Below are 15,231 nucleotides of genomic sequence, written 5' to 3' on the forward strand. Positions count from 1 at the left end.
AGATGAACAGATAACACTCACATGACGGGCTCACACATTTCAGCAGAAGGCGATAGAGAAACGTGTAATGCAGGTGCAATATGCAAAACAAGACGAATGAACGCCATAAGGAAACTGCCAGAACTCGTCAGAGTTGAACAGTACCGAGAACTAAAAGGTCTCAAACCGTCCAAGGGAGTTGATGTTTGGGAACCAGATTTGAAAGCAAAAGGGTTTGAGAACTTTGAAAATGTATAAACAATGAAACAGGTGCTGTACTGTCTGTGAGATAACAGCAGATACAGTAACAGAGAGATTGTGTGGTTCAGTGTGTGTGTGTGTGCGTGGTTCAGTGTGTCTCACCTGGGACGGAACCCTGTCAAAGTTCTTTCCCAGCATCCTCCTCATGTGTTTGCGAGCGTGTGATGTCATCTGGTGCTTGAGCAGGAAGGAGAACTGGCAGCCCTCTCGGATGCAGTGGAAGTGGCTGTTCACCTGGTTGTACTTGCAGCCTAAACACAACCAAGGAGGCATTATTGAACAACTCACTCAAAAATGAAAAAGCAAAGCAAATACACCCGTCCCCTAACTATTTTATTTCTTCACATACAGTATATTTGAACATTTGATGAATATTTGAAGCTATTTCGACGGTGGAACAAAGACCACAGAGTGGTCTACTCTGTGCCACATACTATGGATCCTTCTGCAGGACTTAAACGTGATGTCTGTATGTAGGCAGCTTAGAACAGAGAAGGAACCTGTGTCTCTGAACAGTGTGTGACTGTCTGAGCGGGTGACATGGCCAGGACAGGAGAGATATCATGTTTCAAAGCAAGTGTATATGTAGGAGGAATATTAGATCATATTAGATAACTTCAGTGTCACACTGAGCTCGTCTGGCTTGCTCTGGACCGAACCTGGGGAGCTCTTTTATTACACTGACATCCTTGATTGAATTAGGAATTTACATAAATAAATTCTCATATTCCGCAGACCAATAACGTCACACACCCCTGCAAACCAAAGTAAATATACAATTATTCTCATATTAAATTCATTTTTCAAACTCTGCCCCCCTTGTTGTTGTGTTTTTTTTGGAGTTGCCGTTTTTTTCAAAAGAGGGCAGCAGTGTTGTGGAATTCCTATTATTTTTATGTTTTAATTTCGTGTGTTTTTAGGCTGCCTGTTTTCTAATTGCTTTATGATTTCAAATTAAACAACTGCTCTTCTTTTTTTTTCTCCGTTGAAGTTAATCAAATACCATTATATAAAAGCAGCAAAAAAAAATAATTGAAACAGAAACATTCTGGGCAGGTGCTAGCATGTCAGTAACCATGGCACCCAGAGCAGCAGAACACAGAGCGTCATCACGGGCTTTTGTACACGTACTTTAAACACGCAAAGTTGTGCAAACAGCAGTAACCGCCCTGACTTCAAGGGCTTTTGTGAGAGAGGATCCTGGTAACTTCATCGTCCGTGTTCAGTTTAATGTTGCTGCCATGGATACCACTGAACGCATCAATTCTTTATGACGGGCCTGCTAGCTTTGGTAATCCTCTCAGTTCCCCCCCCAACCCCCCAAGCCCTGAACAATACAACAGGCAGATCAGTATGGGACCAGAAACAGCTGTTTAGGGGCTGAGTCTGTCGGCTTTTGTGTGTGTTCTGAAAAGCTTGTATAAACGCCAGAGATCACTTGTGTTTCATTCTCATGTCTGTGACAAGGGAAGACACACACACACACACACAAACAGGCAGAGCCAGACAGACCACGTAATTAACAAACACACACGCATACACACACACACTTGCTCCTATCTGACAATATATGAATATAGCACAAAAAAAACAGCATTTCTTTACCTTTTCTACATAATAGTGATATTCAATACAATTGTACAAAAAGTTTTGCCTTTATTAACAAGCTAAAACTAAACTAACACAGATATGTATGTTGCTGTCATGGAGAGTATACAAACTGTACTATTAAACTGTGCTAGTAGGAGCCAGACTGGTTTTTATGGAGCGTGAATTGTTCTTTGATAGCGTGACACAGGCTCTGACAGCATTGAGGCAGGGTTCGTCTCTCTCTCTCTCTCTCTCTCTCTCTCTCTCTCTCTCTCTCTCTCTCTGTCTCTCTGTCTCTCTGTGTCTCTCTCTCTGTCTCTGTCTCTCTCTCCCTCTCTCTTTCAGAACCTCTCTTTGCAGGGTCCACTTAAAAATCAATGTACATCTCTCCTGATTTCACACCCGTAACACATACATATCCCTCTGGTATCACACAATATCTAGAACTGGAGGCAGAGGGGGGGAGACAGAGGGGGAGGGAGGGAGGAGGCCAAGACAGGAAGGGGCAAGCGAGAGACAGACAGAGAGAGACAAGGGGAGGTCGAGAGAGGGAGACAGAGGGAGAAAGAGAGAGACAGACAGAGGGATGTCGAGAGAGAAAAGGCGTCAGAGAGATGGAGAGAGAGTCAGTACAGGTGGAACTGCCTCCCAGTCAGACAGGGAGGCAGGGAGGGGAGAAGACTCACCCAGCCGGCCACACTCCTCTCTCTTGGTGAAGTACTTGAAGCCGTTGGCAGCGCGGCGCTCTGCCTTCTCGTGTTTCTTGACGTGCCAGGGCAGCTTGGTGGTGATGTTGGTGACGAAGTAGCAGCCTGGACGCAGACAGTGGTAGTGCCCCCGCATCCGGAACTCACAGTGCTGCGGACGAGACACACGCGCAACAGTCAGAACACTCGGAACCGGGCTGCGACCATGTCTCCTCGCAACAGTCAGAACACTCGGAACCGGGCTGCCACCATGTCTCCTAGCAACAGTCAAAACACTCAGAACCGGGCTGAGACCATGTCTCCTAGCAACAGTCAGAACACTCGGAACCGGGCTGCGACCATGTCCCCTAGCAACAGTCAGAACCAGGCTACAACAACGTCCCCTAGCAACAGTCTGAACAGTCAGATAACCTGACAAAAGTAGAGTTGTGTCATCAAAGCTGGTTCTAGCGTTCTAGGACGCATCTAGAATGTCGTTTTCATATTTAACTCCACGGCTGAAGGTTTGAATGCACAATAGCCCGGTGTGTGCAATGTGAAAACTCATTGTCTCATGAATTAACACTTATTGCATCAGAATTACAATAGAGTTCATATCACTGTCATGTGCTCTCTTTCTATTAAAAAAGGGAGTCAAAGTAGCCTGACCAGTTATCTCCCTGCCCTCCCCCCCCCCTCTCTTTCTGAAACCTGTGTGTTCCCCGTCTGTCTCAGCCCTGTCCCCCAGAGAACTGGAGGAGGGAGGGAGGTTAGAGAGAGGGGGATTTTAGACACATTAATGAATTCATTTAGACGCTTTCCCTCCAAATACAGGCTCATGAGATACGACAAGGCACTGCCATTTAGCTTTCATTTGAGAAACATTTCCCCGATTTTTGCCCTATTCCAGACAGCCTTGTTTACTGCGCGGGTGACAATGATTTATTGGGTAATATCAGCTAAATTGGCCTTTTCTGAGAGGAGGACGCGGCAGTCAAAATGACATCATTGACATATAAACAGACATTACTGGCTGAGTCGACCGTCTTTTCAGGGGAGATGGAAGACGAAGAGGAGTGATTCTGAAAGCCTCCCGTTGAATAACCTCAAATACAGGTCTAATACACAGCATACTTCATGCTTATAAAACCCCAGGATATGACAGTGCCTTTAGGCCCAAAAACCTGGGGCTGGAGTTAGCAGGGGGGACCCACCTGGTTGGGGCACAGGCACTGGAGAGAGTAGTAGGAGAACTGGTCTCGGACGTTGATCAGGTTGTTGTTGGGGTTGATGTGGTCGAGGCAGTGGGACTCGGCCTTGCCTGAAGTCTTGCACACGTACTTGCAGTTCCCAAACAGACAGTGGAAGTGGAACTTGTTGGAATACTTACAGTCCGTGGCCAAACAGGGGTCACTGGTGAACCAAAAATACAGAAATAGGGTTGTTCAATACCTTCTTTTATAAGACAGGAGTCTGTATCGTCACATTTCAAGTACTCTGAAACTAATTTCAATTACAGATAGGATAGGCTGGAATGAGTATAGCTCAGTGGTTAGAGCGTTTGACTTACAGATCTAGATGGTTCAAAGAGACTTCTAAAATAAATCCAAGACCATGACAGGCGTGGGGGCCTACCTGACTATGCTAAACTAAGCTAAACTATGCAAAGCTAAGCTAAACTATGCTAAGCTAAACTATGCTAAGCTAAACTATGCTAAGCTAAACTATGCTAAGCTAAGCTGCATCTCCTACAGGACCTAGAAGAGGGGGGGGGGGGGCTTCATGTGAGTCTCTTACTTGTCCTGGAACTGCAGGAAGCCTGGTTTGACCTGGGGCTTGGCGTTCTCCAGGGAGGTGGTAGCCAGGGGCGAGTTGGCAGGCAGGTTGGGCATGGAGGCGGGCAGCTGGGGGATGCTGCCAGCCAGCTGCTTCCAGGCCAGCAGGGAGGGCGATGAGCCGTAGGCCCCCGATGACGCCAGTGCACCCACATCCATGGAGGGGTGGTTGGCCATAGAGACGGGCGCGGCCGGCTGCATGGACACGCCGTCGCCGCAGTCTTTGGATTCGTTGAAGTGGGGCTCCGATTTGACCTTCAGCGTGGCTCGGAGGTGGAAGCTGATTGGCGAGGGATAGCGGGAAACATTTGTTAAGTTGGAACGACGGCGGAGTCGTAAACGAACAGCTGCGAGTACACGAAATCAACAACCTGGAAAACGATCGATGTCGGGCTGAGTGAGAGCCCGTCACGACTGAGCGCGACCTTTGGTGTTAAAGGTTACGGGAGTGCTCTGCCTACTCACTTGGCGTGTTTGATGGCTCCGTCCACCGTGCTGAACAGAGCGCCGCAGTCCTCCACCATGCAGTGGAAGTGCTCCTTGTGGAGGAAGTCACACTGAGCCTCGCAGTAGTCATCTGTGTCGAACCTTCACCCCGGGAGGAACACAGAACCATGAGCTCTCAGAACATAGAACCAGGATCTCTCAGGAGAACACAGAACCAGGATCTCTCAGGAGAACAGAACCAGAATCTCTCAGGAGAACACAGAACCAGGATCTCTCAGTAGAAGACAACCATGTAGAAGCGTCTCCCGTCAAACTGTTTTTTTTTCTGATTGAGTTTACAGCATTTAACTAGATAAGGACCCCCCTTCCCCCATCAATTAAGACTGAAGGGGCCCCTCAACCAGTTAAACATCAGAAGTCAGTCTAGCCCCCCAGCTCCAGGTGTGTGTCACCTGCGTAGGTAGGTCCTCCAGATGTCGCTGGGCTTGTCCTGGGGGGGTCTCTTCATGATGCGGCTCAGGTACTGGGCCGCCTCCGAGGTGTCAGCCCCAAGGCCCGCCCCCCCCTCCAGCTCTGTCTTCAGGTTCAGGGCGCTGAAGAGCCCTGGGTTCACCTGTGACATCTGCAAAACACACAGGAGGAACAGCAACCTGCGTTAGACACGCACACACACACACTCAAAGATGCGCAAAAACACACACACAGACAAGCACACACAAAGACACACACAGATGTCTTGGCAGAATAGAGAAGCTGAGCTGTGTTTACAAACAGCTGAGCTTCTGCTTGAGTGCGGGCCAGGCCTGTGTGCCAGGCGTCCTCTGAGAGTGACTGTGCTGCATGTGATGCGGTGACTCTGAACCAGGCCCTGAACGTTCCACATGAGGAGCAGAAGTGTGGGACATGTGATCATCCTGCCCTGCTCCTGTCAGGGTCCAGCGCACGCCTTGTGGAGGACCACTCATGACCGTGTAGCTCACCCACACAGGAGAGGGAGAGAGAGGTGTGTGTGTGTGGGGGGGAGAGGGAGAGAGGGGTGTGTGTGTGTGTGTGTAGGGGGGAGGGGGAGAGAGGGGTGTGTGTGTGTGTGTGTAGGTGGGAGGGGGAGAGAGGGGTGTGTGTGTAGGGGGGAAGGGGGGAGAGAGAGGTCTGTGTGTGTGTAAGGGGGAGCGGGAGAGAGGGGTGTGTGTGTGTGTGTGTGTAGGGGGGAGGGGGGAGAGAGGGGTGTGTGTGTGTGTGTGTGTGTAGGGGGGAGGGGGAGAGAGGGGTGTGTGTGTAGGGGGGAGGGGGGAGGGAACCGGTCGAAGGGAAAAAAAGCATGAGCCTGCTCCGTCTTTAAATCATCAAGGTAATGGAAACAGCCCAACACCATTTGTATCAGTCAGAAAAAAAAGATGTATGATGAAAACAATGTCCACTTTAATCTTCACAAAAACACACACATTTAAATATCCCTCCTGCTATCGTTTAGTCTCGCTAAAAAATGAGTCTGACACTTTTTCTTTTTCGCCCCTTCGACTTTTTAATCAAATAATTTACAAACTCCATAAATAAATTCAGCTCCGCCCAGAGTGAGAGAAGGAAGAAAAAGGAGAAAGAGGGAAAAGAAAAAAAGGGCCGTCGAGTTCAAAACAGCTCATCAAAAAACAAACATCTCTATATATCTGGCACGGCACTAGCTACAGCTTCATCATATTAATTTGTGAGAGGTGCGCTGAAAATTACACCGTATGAAAAATGGCTGAAAAATTTAAATGATACAAACTCATCTTATTAGCGATGAAACATTAAAAAACAAACAGACCTCCCATCACCCTCTCCCCCACCACTCACCCCCCCTTTCCGCATCCCGCTAATTTGTCTTGGGGATGAAAAGCGTTTGATAGATGGATCTTACCTTATTCATAAGCGAGGATAAAAGAGATGTATTCCCAGGAACAGGGTGGCCGTTTGATTCATTACTGGAACTAGGAAAATGAACAATGTTTAGTCAAGATCTGCATGAGAACAGTAAATATTACTATTCATCACGAAAGGTGTGCATGTGCAATAAGACAGACAACATGTTTACTTCTCCAGAAATGAGCTCTACTGTAAATTGAGATTGGAGTGGAAAGTTCATGTAAACATCCTGGTTTCGAGATCACCAGAGAAATGAAGAAATATGTTGGCTATCATAAACTGAGAAGCAAATTACAGATGGTGTAATCGTTCAGATAAATCTACATAGATGTAACGAAATGACATTTTTTGTTTGTCAAACTTCCTTGCTCTGTGAATAAATCCTTCAACCTTAATTAATCCGTAGCCTCGACTTGGTAAAGATTTTCGGCATGTTACTATGAAGAGACTTCCTTAAAACCTGGCACCCGTGCGTGTGTACCTGTGTGTACCTGTGTGAGTGTGTGTACCTGTGTGTGTGTGTGTGTACCTGTGTGAGTGTGTGTAACTGTGTGTGTGTACCTGTGTGTGTGTGTGTACCTGTGTGAGTGTGTGTGTGTGTGTGTACCTGTGTGAGCGTGTGTACCTGTATGGGTGTGTGTACCTGTGCTCCTTCTTGCTCAGGTCCAGGCTGTGCTCCTGGACAGACTCTGAGGGCCCTGAGCCTGGCTCCATCGGCTCCTGCTTCACCTGAACCAGATTAAACCGGCTGACTGATGAAGGCTGCCCGTTTCCTGAGGACAGAGAGAGAGAGAGAGAGAGAGAGAGAGAGGGGAGAGAGAGAAAGAGAGAGAGAGAGAGAGAGAAGAGAGAGAGAGAGAGAGAGAGAGAGAGAGAGAGAGAGAGAGAGAGAGAGAGAGAGAGAGGGGAGAGGAATGAGAGAAAGAAAGAGAGAGAGAAAGAGAACAAAGTTATTGTTGGTCAGCGTTATCGCCCCTGACGAGATGCAACCTGACTTCTGTCCTGGCCTGAGAAGAATACGCACAGTGATAATTATTCGCGAAATTATGTCGGGCCGTCAAGCCCTTTAAATGGTGATTGAGAGGCGGGAGATATGAGGGGAAAAGACTCCTTTTCCAGCAGCACTTGTCACAACTCATTTGCCCGCCTGCCTCTTAACTGGTCATTAAGTGAGATGGTAATGCTGAGGGAAAGTGGCAGACTCCGACTGGCCCCCCTCCTTCTCCCCCACCCACCAACCCTGGCTCCCCGTTGGCTTGACAACTGGTGGTGGCCGGTGCCACTGAGCATGCCCAGAAGGAACGGCGGGGTCTGCGTCGGTCAGATTGGAGCTGACAGCCAATCAGATCAGTTCAAATAGCGTGACCCTTCCACGGCGCTCTCCTGTGCAGGTATTCAGAGGACGGACAGAGGGAGGACAGGAGGAATGAAATAAATAAAACAGAAGAAGGGAGAGGCTGAAAAAAGAAAATGCTGACAGGAAGGTGAGTTTAGCCCCCCTCCCTCCAATCCCCAAGTGATTGAAATATTAATTTGTCCTGAGGCTGCAGAGACAAAGCAGGGCTTTTGGTAGACAGTAAGTGGTGTTTTATTTAGAAAAGAAATGGCAGGAGAGGAGAGGGTAGAGAGGAGAGGGTAGAGAGGGTAGAGAGGAGAGGGTAGAGAGGGTAGAGAGGAGAGGGTAGAGAGGGTAGAGAGGAGAGGGTAGAGAGGAGAGGGTAGAGAGGAGAGGGTAGAGAGGAGAGGGTAGAGAGGGTAGAGAGGACAGGGTAGAGAGGAGAGGGTATGAAAGCAAAGCCTTCAGCCACAGCAGGATCTGAGTAGTTGAGCGACTGTGATTTGTTTTAGCGGGGGGAGGGGTGGGGGGGGCTGAGGGCGTGTGACAGGCAAGGTCGCGGGCGACCACGTGTGAGCCCCTGGCCCCGACGCCAGGCTGGTCAGGCCTCCTCCCTGGCTCTGGAGGAGAGGGACAGGGACCCCCTAGTCAGGGGGGGGGGGGGGGAGGGGGGGTCACATGACCCAGAGACATATCAGGGAGAACGGGAGTGGAAACGCCAGTCTTGGGCCTTGTCAGCTGAAAGCTAAGAGACAGGATGTGTCTGTGTCAGTGTCGGTTTGGCCTGACGGGCTGGTGTGTGGGGGGGTGAGGGCAGGGGGGGGGGGGGAGAAGGGGGAGGGTAAGTCATAGACTTTCCTTCTTTGTTTTTGTGGCCAGTGCGTGAGGTCATCCCCTGCTTCCAAAGCCTCAGTATCTACATGTCATGTGAAGAAGCACAGCGACGCCACCCCCCCCACCCCGCCTTGTCATTTACAATCACGTCAACGACTGAGCCACATCAACTAGCTGACCCAATCACAGCCCTTCACATCGCAGAGCGGCCATTTGCGGTCCACATGCCCAGCATGCGGCAGGGCCTGGTCCAGGTCCACATGCCCAGCACGCAGCACCAGGTCCACCTGGTCCAGATCCACCTGGTCCAGATCCACCTGGTCCAGGTTCACCTGGTCCAGGTTCACAGCCTGCAGGAGAGCCACTCTGCCAGCTCTGCACAGCACAGGTACGGTGCTGTAAAACTGATTCAAAGCAGCTCCCCTTTTTAATTGAAATAATCCAGGAATACTGTACCAGCATGTAATGACTGGTGCTCTGTGACAGAGCAGCTGTAATGACTGGTGCTCTGTGACAGAGCAGCTGTAATGACTGGTGCTCTGTGACAGAGCAGTGAGAGTTCACCTGCACGGCGTGTCTCATTAGTGACACGACTGGAACTGTGAAAGCCCTGAGAGGAGCGCCACTCGCTCTCGAGAGGTGGAGAGCTGCACTTCCTGTTTTCACAGGCTTTAGTTTAAAATACAACAAATATGAGATGATCTGAAACCCGTCGTACACGCTCGCACACAAACAGGCACACGCTCGCTTACCCACGCACAAATGCTCGCACACCCACGCACAAACAAGCACACAAACAAGCACACACCAACACACATTTTATCTTTCACATACCTTTCTACAAAAAAACACAAACCACTTCCTCTTCCTCAATTTAGGCTAAATGGGCTGTTCTTACCTATTTTGTTAACAAACACGTGAACCTTCAAAGAGACAAAACCTCAAGAAGCTTCACAAGTACCTCAGAAGTACACACACACACACACCCCACGCATTCTTCTGGGGGAGGTGGGGGTTGAGGAGGTAGGGGATGGAGGGCGGGGGAGGAGGTGGAGTGGGTGGTAGGTGGAGGGGGGTGGAGGGGGAGGAGAATGGTGAAGGAAGAGGGTGAGGGAGGTGGAGGATAGGGAAGTTACAGTACAGGGTGGAGCATCCGAGATCCGCAGCTCCCCCCTCCTCCTCCTCCCAGGGCACAGCGGAGCACCATCTGCACCCCCCCCCCCCCTCCCTGGCCTGGATACCTGCTGAAGGGCTGTGGGTGGAGCCCGGTCTGACAGCTCTTCTCCCGGCCGGCTCCCCCGAGCATCTGCCCCGGCCCTCTCCCTGGGCCTGTCCTTCACCAGGAGCCCCCCCCCCCCCCCCGGCTCCGTAATACCCCCTCCCTCCCCCCCGGCCCTCTCCCTGGGCCTGTCCTTCACCAGGAGCCCCCCCGGCTCCATAATACCCCCTCCCTCCCCCCCGGCCCTCCCACATCCGCAGAGTCTCCCCTGCTCAGCCCATCTCCGATCCTTCCTCCACCTGCTCGTCTCCCAGCCGGGCCCCGACGCCCCGACGCCCAGACTGCCAGCTGGGCAGGGCCCACGACAGGGATCATTATCAATTGAACATCTTTGTTTCCACGTTCCTCTGTAGTGTGATTCAGAGATACGGCGCACACTCACAGATCGATCCTGTGTCGGGGTTTTAGATTGACTTCAAATCGAGGGTTTCTGAGAAACAAAACAAGGTGTGTGTGTGGCTGTATGACTGTGCGAGAGTGTGTTTGTTCTTCCATTCTCGAAAAAAACAACTCTGGCGCAGCGAGTCATTTCTGCCTGACTGATCTCTGTTTTTATATCAGTTTGCACAGAGGGAGAGAGAGACACTCTGGGCGCCAAAAAAACCCAGATTTTTTTTGTTCTTGCAATTTCTGAACTTAATTTCATTCCACCTCCATTTGCTCGGAACGAGTGCACACACAGATAAGAGAGTGTTGATGAGGGAACATGTTCTACACTCTGGGTGCAGAACCCAGGGTGGGGGTGGGGGGGGTGGGGAGAGACAGGCACCTCAACAGGCCCCCGCTCTCTCTCTGTCAGCGCATTTATCTCCAAATGGATTGTGGGTATCTAGCAAAGCATCGCCACCACCACAAGCCTGGAGCAGAGACACCCCAGCGCTGCTATGGAGAGGTCCTTGTGTCTGAAGGGGATCGCCGGCCGTCTGAACACCAGTCAGATGGCTGAGCGGTTAGGGAATCGGGCTAGTAATCAGAAGGTTGCCGGTTCGATGTCAAATGTCGGCCGTGTCAAATGACGTTGTGTCCTTGGGCAAGGCACTTCACCCTACTTGCCTGGGGGAATGTCCCTGTACTTACTGTAAGTTGCTCTGGATAAGAGCGACTGCTAAATGACTAAATGGTTCTCTCTCCACGGAGGACAGAAGGTGAGGCCTTTCTCTACTCCTGCTTCCTACACGCTAGCATGAAGACGGGGAGGAAAGGGTCGTTTCTCACGTTTCAGTTGAGCTTCAGTAAAGGGAACCTGATGGATTTGAGTATTCTGCAGCGCAGCTTTTCAGAGAATCTACAGAAACTCCCCTAAATTGTTATTTATCAAAAACCTTTTTTTTTGTTGCTAACTGCTGTGTTTGTGACCCATGTAGTCCCCACCGACACAATCACACACACACACACACACACACACACACACACACACACACACAGAAGGCTCCGGGGAGCAGACTGACCTGTGTCCTGGTGTCCGGAGGGCTTGAAGGCGGCGGCGGCCAGCCTGGCCATCATGGGCGAGATCAGCCCCTTGCTGGCGGAGATCTTCTCCATGATGGACGAGGCTGAGTAGGAGGAGGGGGTGCAGGCCAAGGAGCCTCCCTGGGCCAAGGAGCCTCCCTGGGCCAGAGAGTCGGTGGGCATGGAGTGGGCCCCCGAGGACACCCCGGAGATCAGGCTGGCGGCCGAGTGCGGCAGGGGCAGCGGCAGGCGGGGCAGGAGGGGGAAGAAGGGGTTGGAGCCCCCCATGGCGCTGTTGGAAAGGGCCAACGCCACCGGCATGTTGCTAGGCAACGCCTGGGACAGCAGGCTGGACATGCGTCCGCCGGGCGCCAGCGAGGGGGCGGTGGCCTTGAGGCCGTGGCCTCCGGAAGACGAGGAGGAGGAGGAGGACACGACGGTGGTGGGCGTGGCCAGCATGTGGGGCATGCCGGAGGACGGCATGGTGGTGGGTGAGGCGCTCAGGCTGGAGTTCTTGCTGCTGATGGCGGAGAAGTCCATGAGGTCGTCGTTGCTCGACTCCTCCGGCTCCTCCTTGGGCGCCAGGAAGGAGCCGGCCAGGCCAGAGGTGCCGGCAGAGCGGATGTGACGGCGTTCGTGCTTGCGCTTGTGCGAGGTCATCTGGCTGGTGGAGGTGAAGGTGAAGCCGCAGCCAGAGCGGATGCAGTGGAAGTGGTTGGTGGCCTTGCTGTAGACGCAGCCGTCGTACTTGCACTCCTCGTACTTGTAGAACTTCTTAAAGCCGTCCTTGGCGTAGGCGTCGTCCTTGATGTGGTAGCTCTTGTGCTTCTCGATGTCGCACTTGTTCTTGAAGGTGTAGGTGCAGCCGGGACGCCTGCAGACGAGGGAGGAGAGGGAGGGATGGAAGAGAAGTCGTTTAGGTCCGGTGCACCACTGCACACCCACAGTGCACGGGCTGGAAGAGCAGTGTGATGGGGGAGAGCGGGGCGGGCGGGCGGGCGGGCAGTGTGATGGGGGGAGAGCGGGGCGGGCGGGCTGCTTGGCAGTGTGATGGGGGGAGAGCGGGGCGGGCGGGCTGCTTGGCAGTGTGATGGGGGGAGAGCGGGGCGGGCGGGCTGCTTGGCAGTGTGATGGGGGGAGAGCGGGGCGGGCGGGCTGCTTGGCAGTGTGATGGGGGGAGAGCGGGGCGGGCGGGCTGCTTGTCAGTGTGATGGGGGAGAGCGGGGCGGGCGGGCTGCTTTGGCAGTGAGGCTGAGGAGACCTGGACTGAAGCCCACATGACTGAAATACTTCACAATGGAGTAAGGATATCTGAGTTGGTCAAACGGACAGGGATACTCCCACGTCGGGCAGTCCTGCCCTGCTGGAGCCCTGCTGATCTATCACTGAGGCTCTCAACACACCACAACCTAGTTAACATCCACTACGACTTATCTAACTGTTCGCTTTTAAGTTCAATCTTTTTGAGATGTGTCTAAAGTTCCTCATACTAAACAGGGAGGAGGATTAGACAAGCAAAGAGGCATGTTTTTATAGAAGGGATGAATACGACATGAGATGTTTTCCCACAGACAGGCAGCTCACCTGCAGTGGAAGTGGGTGGTTTTCTGGCCGTAGAACTGGCACTCCACCGTCCCACAATCCTCGGTGGCTCGGAACCTCTGGAAGCCGTCGTTGATCAGCTGGGCGTTCTTCTTGTGGAAGTTCTCATGAGTCATGACATCAGAGGTGCTGGTGTACACCTTGTTGCAGCCCACCTGCGGAGAACAGAGGATCATGGGATGTGAAAGTGAGGCCTGTCGTACCGCGACCCGAATATCCACGATGTTGTGGGGTTTGTTAATAGCTGTTGTCTTCGAACGGTGGAACTAATGATAGGACAGTAGATTGATTTTCTATTTTATATCTTAAATATTGTTTAGCTCTTTAGTATTAGACTTTTTAATTGTATTCATACAGTTTTTTAACCAAGATCCGTATATGTTTATTGTATGCACCTTCCTGCCACAGTAAATTCCGTGTTTGTGTAAACTTACATGGAAATAAAAACAAATTCTGATAGGAAACAAGCTCAGTATGGTGACCTAGAAATGGTTGAAAGGAAGTCTTTTTATCATCTTCAACCTAGAGCTGGTGGTTTAGGTACCAGAGCATGTTCACTTCACAAACACGAGGACAGTAGGATCGAGGCAAACAGGTCTAAATGCAGTCTGTCTGTGTGGCTCACTGACACCAAAAAGAAGTACTTTCAACATTGTTTTTCACACGTTCCTCAATGAGGCAGTGGTCGCTTCAGTTAGAGTGTGGTTTAAAAAAAAAAAAAAATGCAAAGAAACAGCTTTCCATGTAAGGCCGTCTTTGAAGCTGCCTTTCACTGGTGAACTAGCAGGCCACCTCGACCTTACTGTAACTCACAGAGTCTGCAGGGGGAACGGGGGGAGGGGGGGGGGTGCAGAAAAAGGGGGGTTGAGGCGGAGAGGGTGGGTGGGTAAGATGATTGTCACTTTCTTTAGTTTAAAATGTTCTGGTCCTCAGGAATGGTCGGGGCGCGGATGGGAAACACGGACGATGTTTGAATTAAAAGCAGTGATTGTATATCACCCCGGGTAACGGGCAACTTCTCCATATTGAGTCAAACAATGAAAAAAATGCCACTCTCCCCCCCCCCACCCCCCGGCCACTAAATCACCACTGCTGATGCCAACATCTGCAGGTTCTCAGGGACTTTAAAACAAGGTCTGAAATGTCTTAATAACAATTACGCCGTTAGTGGGCCTTAGAGGAGAATGTATCTGTGAGCCATCCAGGCTGGGAAACGTGCCTGCTGCCCTGCTAGGGAGAGGGAGAGCACTCGCCGCCATGACACCTTGAAAATAAGCAGATGTGAAAAAATTAAACAAATCCGGAACAGAATAATCTTCAACTCGCAGCTTGGTACTAAAAGATGAAAAATGTGAGGTTTATATAAACAACTAACTGAATTTTATCCATGCCAATTAAGGAGCGAGAGAGTCCTGGGAAAGGGAGAGATAGTGAGATAGAAAGAGGGAGGGAGAGAGAGAGAGAGCAAGAGAGAGAGAGAGACGGACTGTGTTCATCCTTTTAATTTCTCTTTTATTTACTTTATCACACTTTTCGTCAAGCACATGAAAACTTCTCTTAAATGGCGATTTGGAGGATCTGAAATTCCCTTTTATAGACGTGGCAAACCTGTGCCTATCTCCCCCACCACCCCAAATCTCATCCGTGAGCAGCTTGTTATGCCTTAGTGGCCTGGCATCGGACATGTCGCCCTACTCCACTTGCTTGCTGTATTAGAGAGACGCTTCATGGGTCTGGTCTGTGCCATCCTGAATTGCCCCTAAATGGTTCTGAGAAACAATACTGCCACGTTTCTCACGGCCGTCACATCTCTGGGCAGGAAGAGAAGCCAGGCCTGACTGTGTGAAGGGACCAGGCCTGACTGTGTGAAGGGACCAGGCCTGACTGTGTGAAGGGACCAGGCCTGACTGTGTGAAGGGACCAGGCCTGACTGTGTGAAGGGACCAGGCCTGACTGTGTGAAGGGACCAGGCCTGACTGTGTGAAGGGACCAGGCCTGACTGTGTGAAGGGACCAGGCCTGACTGTGTGAA

The 15,231-nt window shown here is 51.2% G+C and overlaps 1 protein-coding gene across 6 annotated transcripts in view; it reads right to left on the minus strand.

Moving 5' to 3' along the window:
- The window catches only part of casz1 (castor zinc finger 1), a 70,299-nt gene that overhangs the window by 8,095 nt on the left and 46,973 nt on the right, over positions 1-15,231 (minus strand). For 3 of the 6 annotated variants that reach the window (XM_067239438.1, XM_067239437.1, XM_067239436.1), the window contains 10 exons: positions 13,183-13,355; positions 11,598-12,472; positions 7,344-7,473; positions 6,696-6,759; positions 5,251-5,420; positions 4,817-4,939; positions 4,314-4,631; positions 3,731-3,929; positions 2,517-2,688; positions 343-491 (listed from right to left, as the gene is read on the minus strand). In XM_067239438.1, coding sequence (XP_067095539.1) covers positions 343-491; positions 2,517-2,688; positions 3,731-3,929; positions 4,314-4,631; positions 4,817-4,939; positions 5,251-5,420; positions 6,696-6,759; positions 7,344-7,473; positions 11,598-12,472; positions 13,183-13,355 — 2,373 coding nt within the window. Of the gene's footprint in view, positions 1-342; positions 492-2,516; positions 2,689-3,730; positions 3,930-4,313; positions 4,632-4,816; positions 4,940-5,250; positions 5,421-6,695; positions 6,766-7,191; positions 7,210-7,325; positions 7,474-11,597; positions 12,473-13,182; positions 13,356-15,231 lie in introns of all 6 variants that reach the window. The other 3 variants (XM_067239433.1, XM_067239434.1, XM_067239432.1) reach the window with 3 other exon arrangements.

The sequence above is a fragment of the Osmerus mordax genome, chromosome 7 (assembly GCF_038355195.1).
Source record: "Osmerus mordax isolate fOsmMor3 chromosome 7, fOsmMor3.pri, whole genome shotgun sequence".
NCBI lineage: Eukaryota > Metazoa > Chordata > Actinopteri > Osmeriformes > Osmeridae > Osmerus > Osmerus mordax.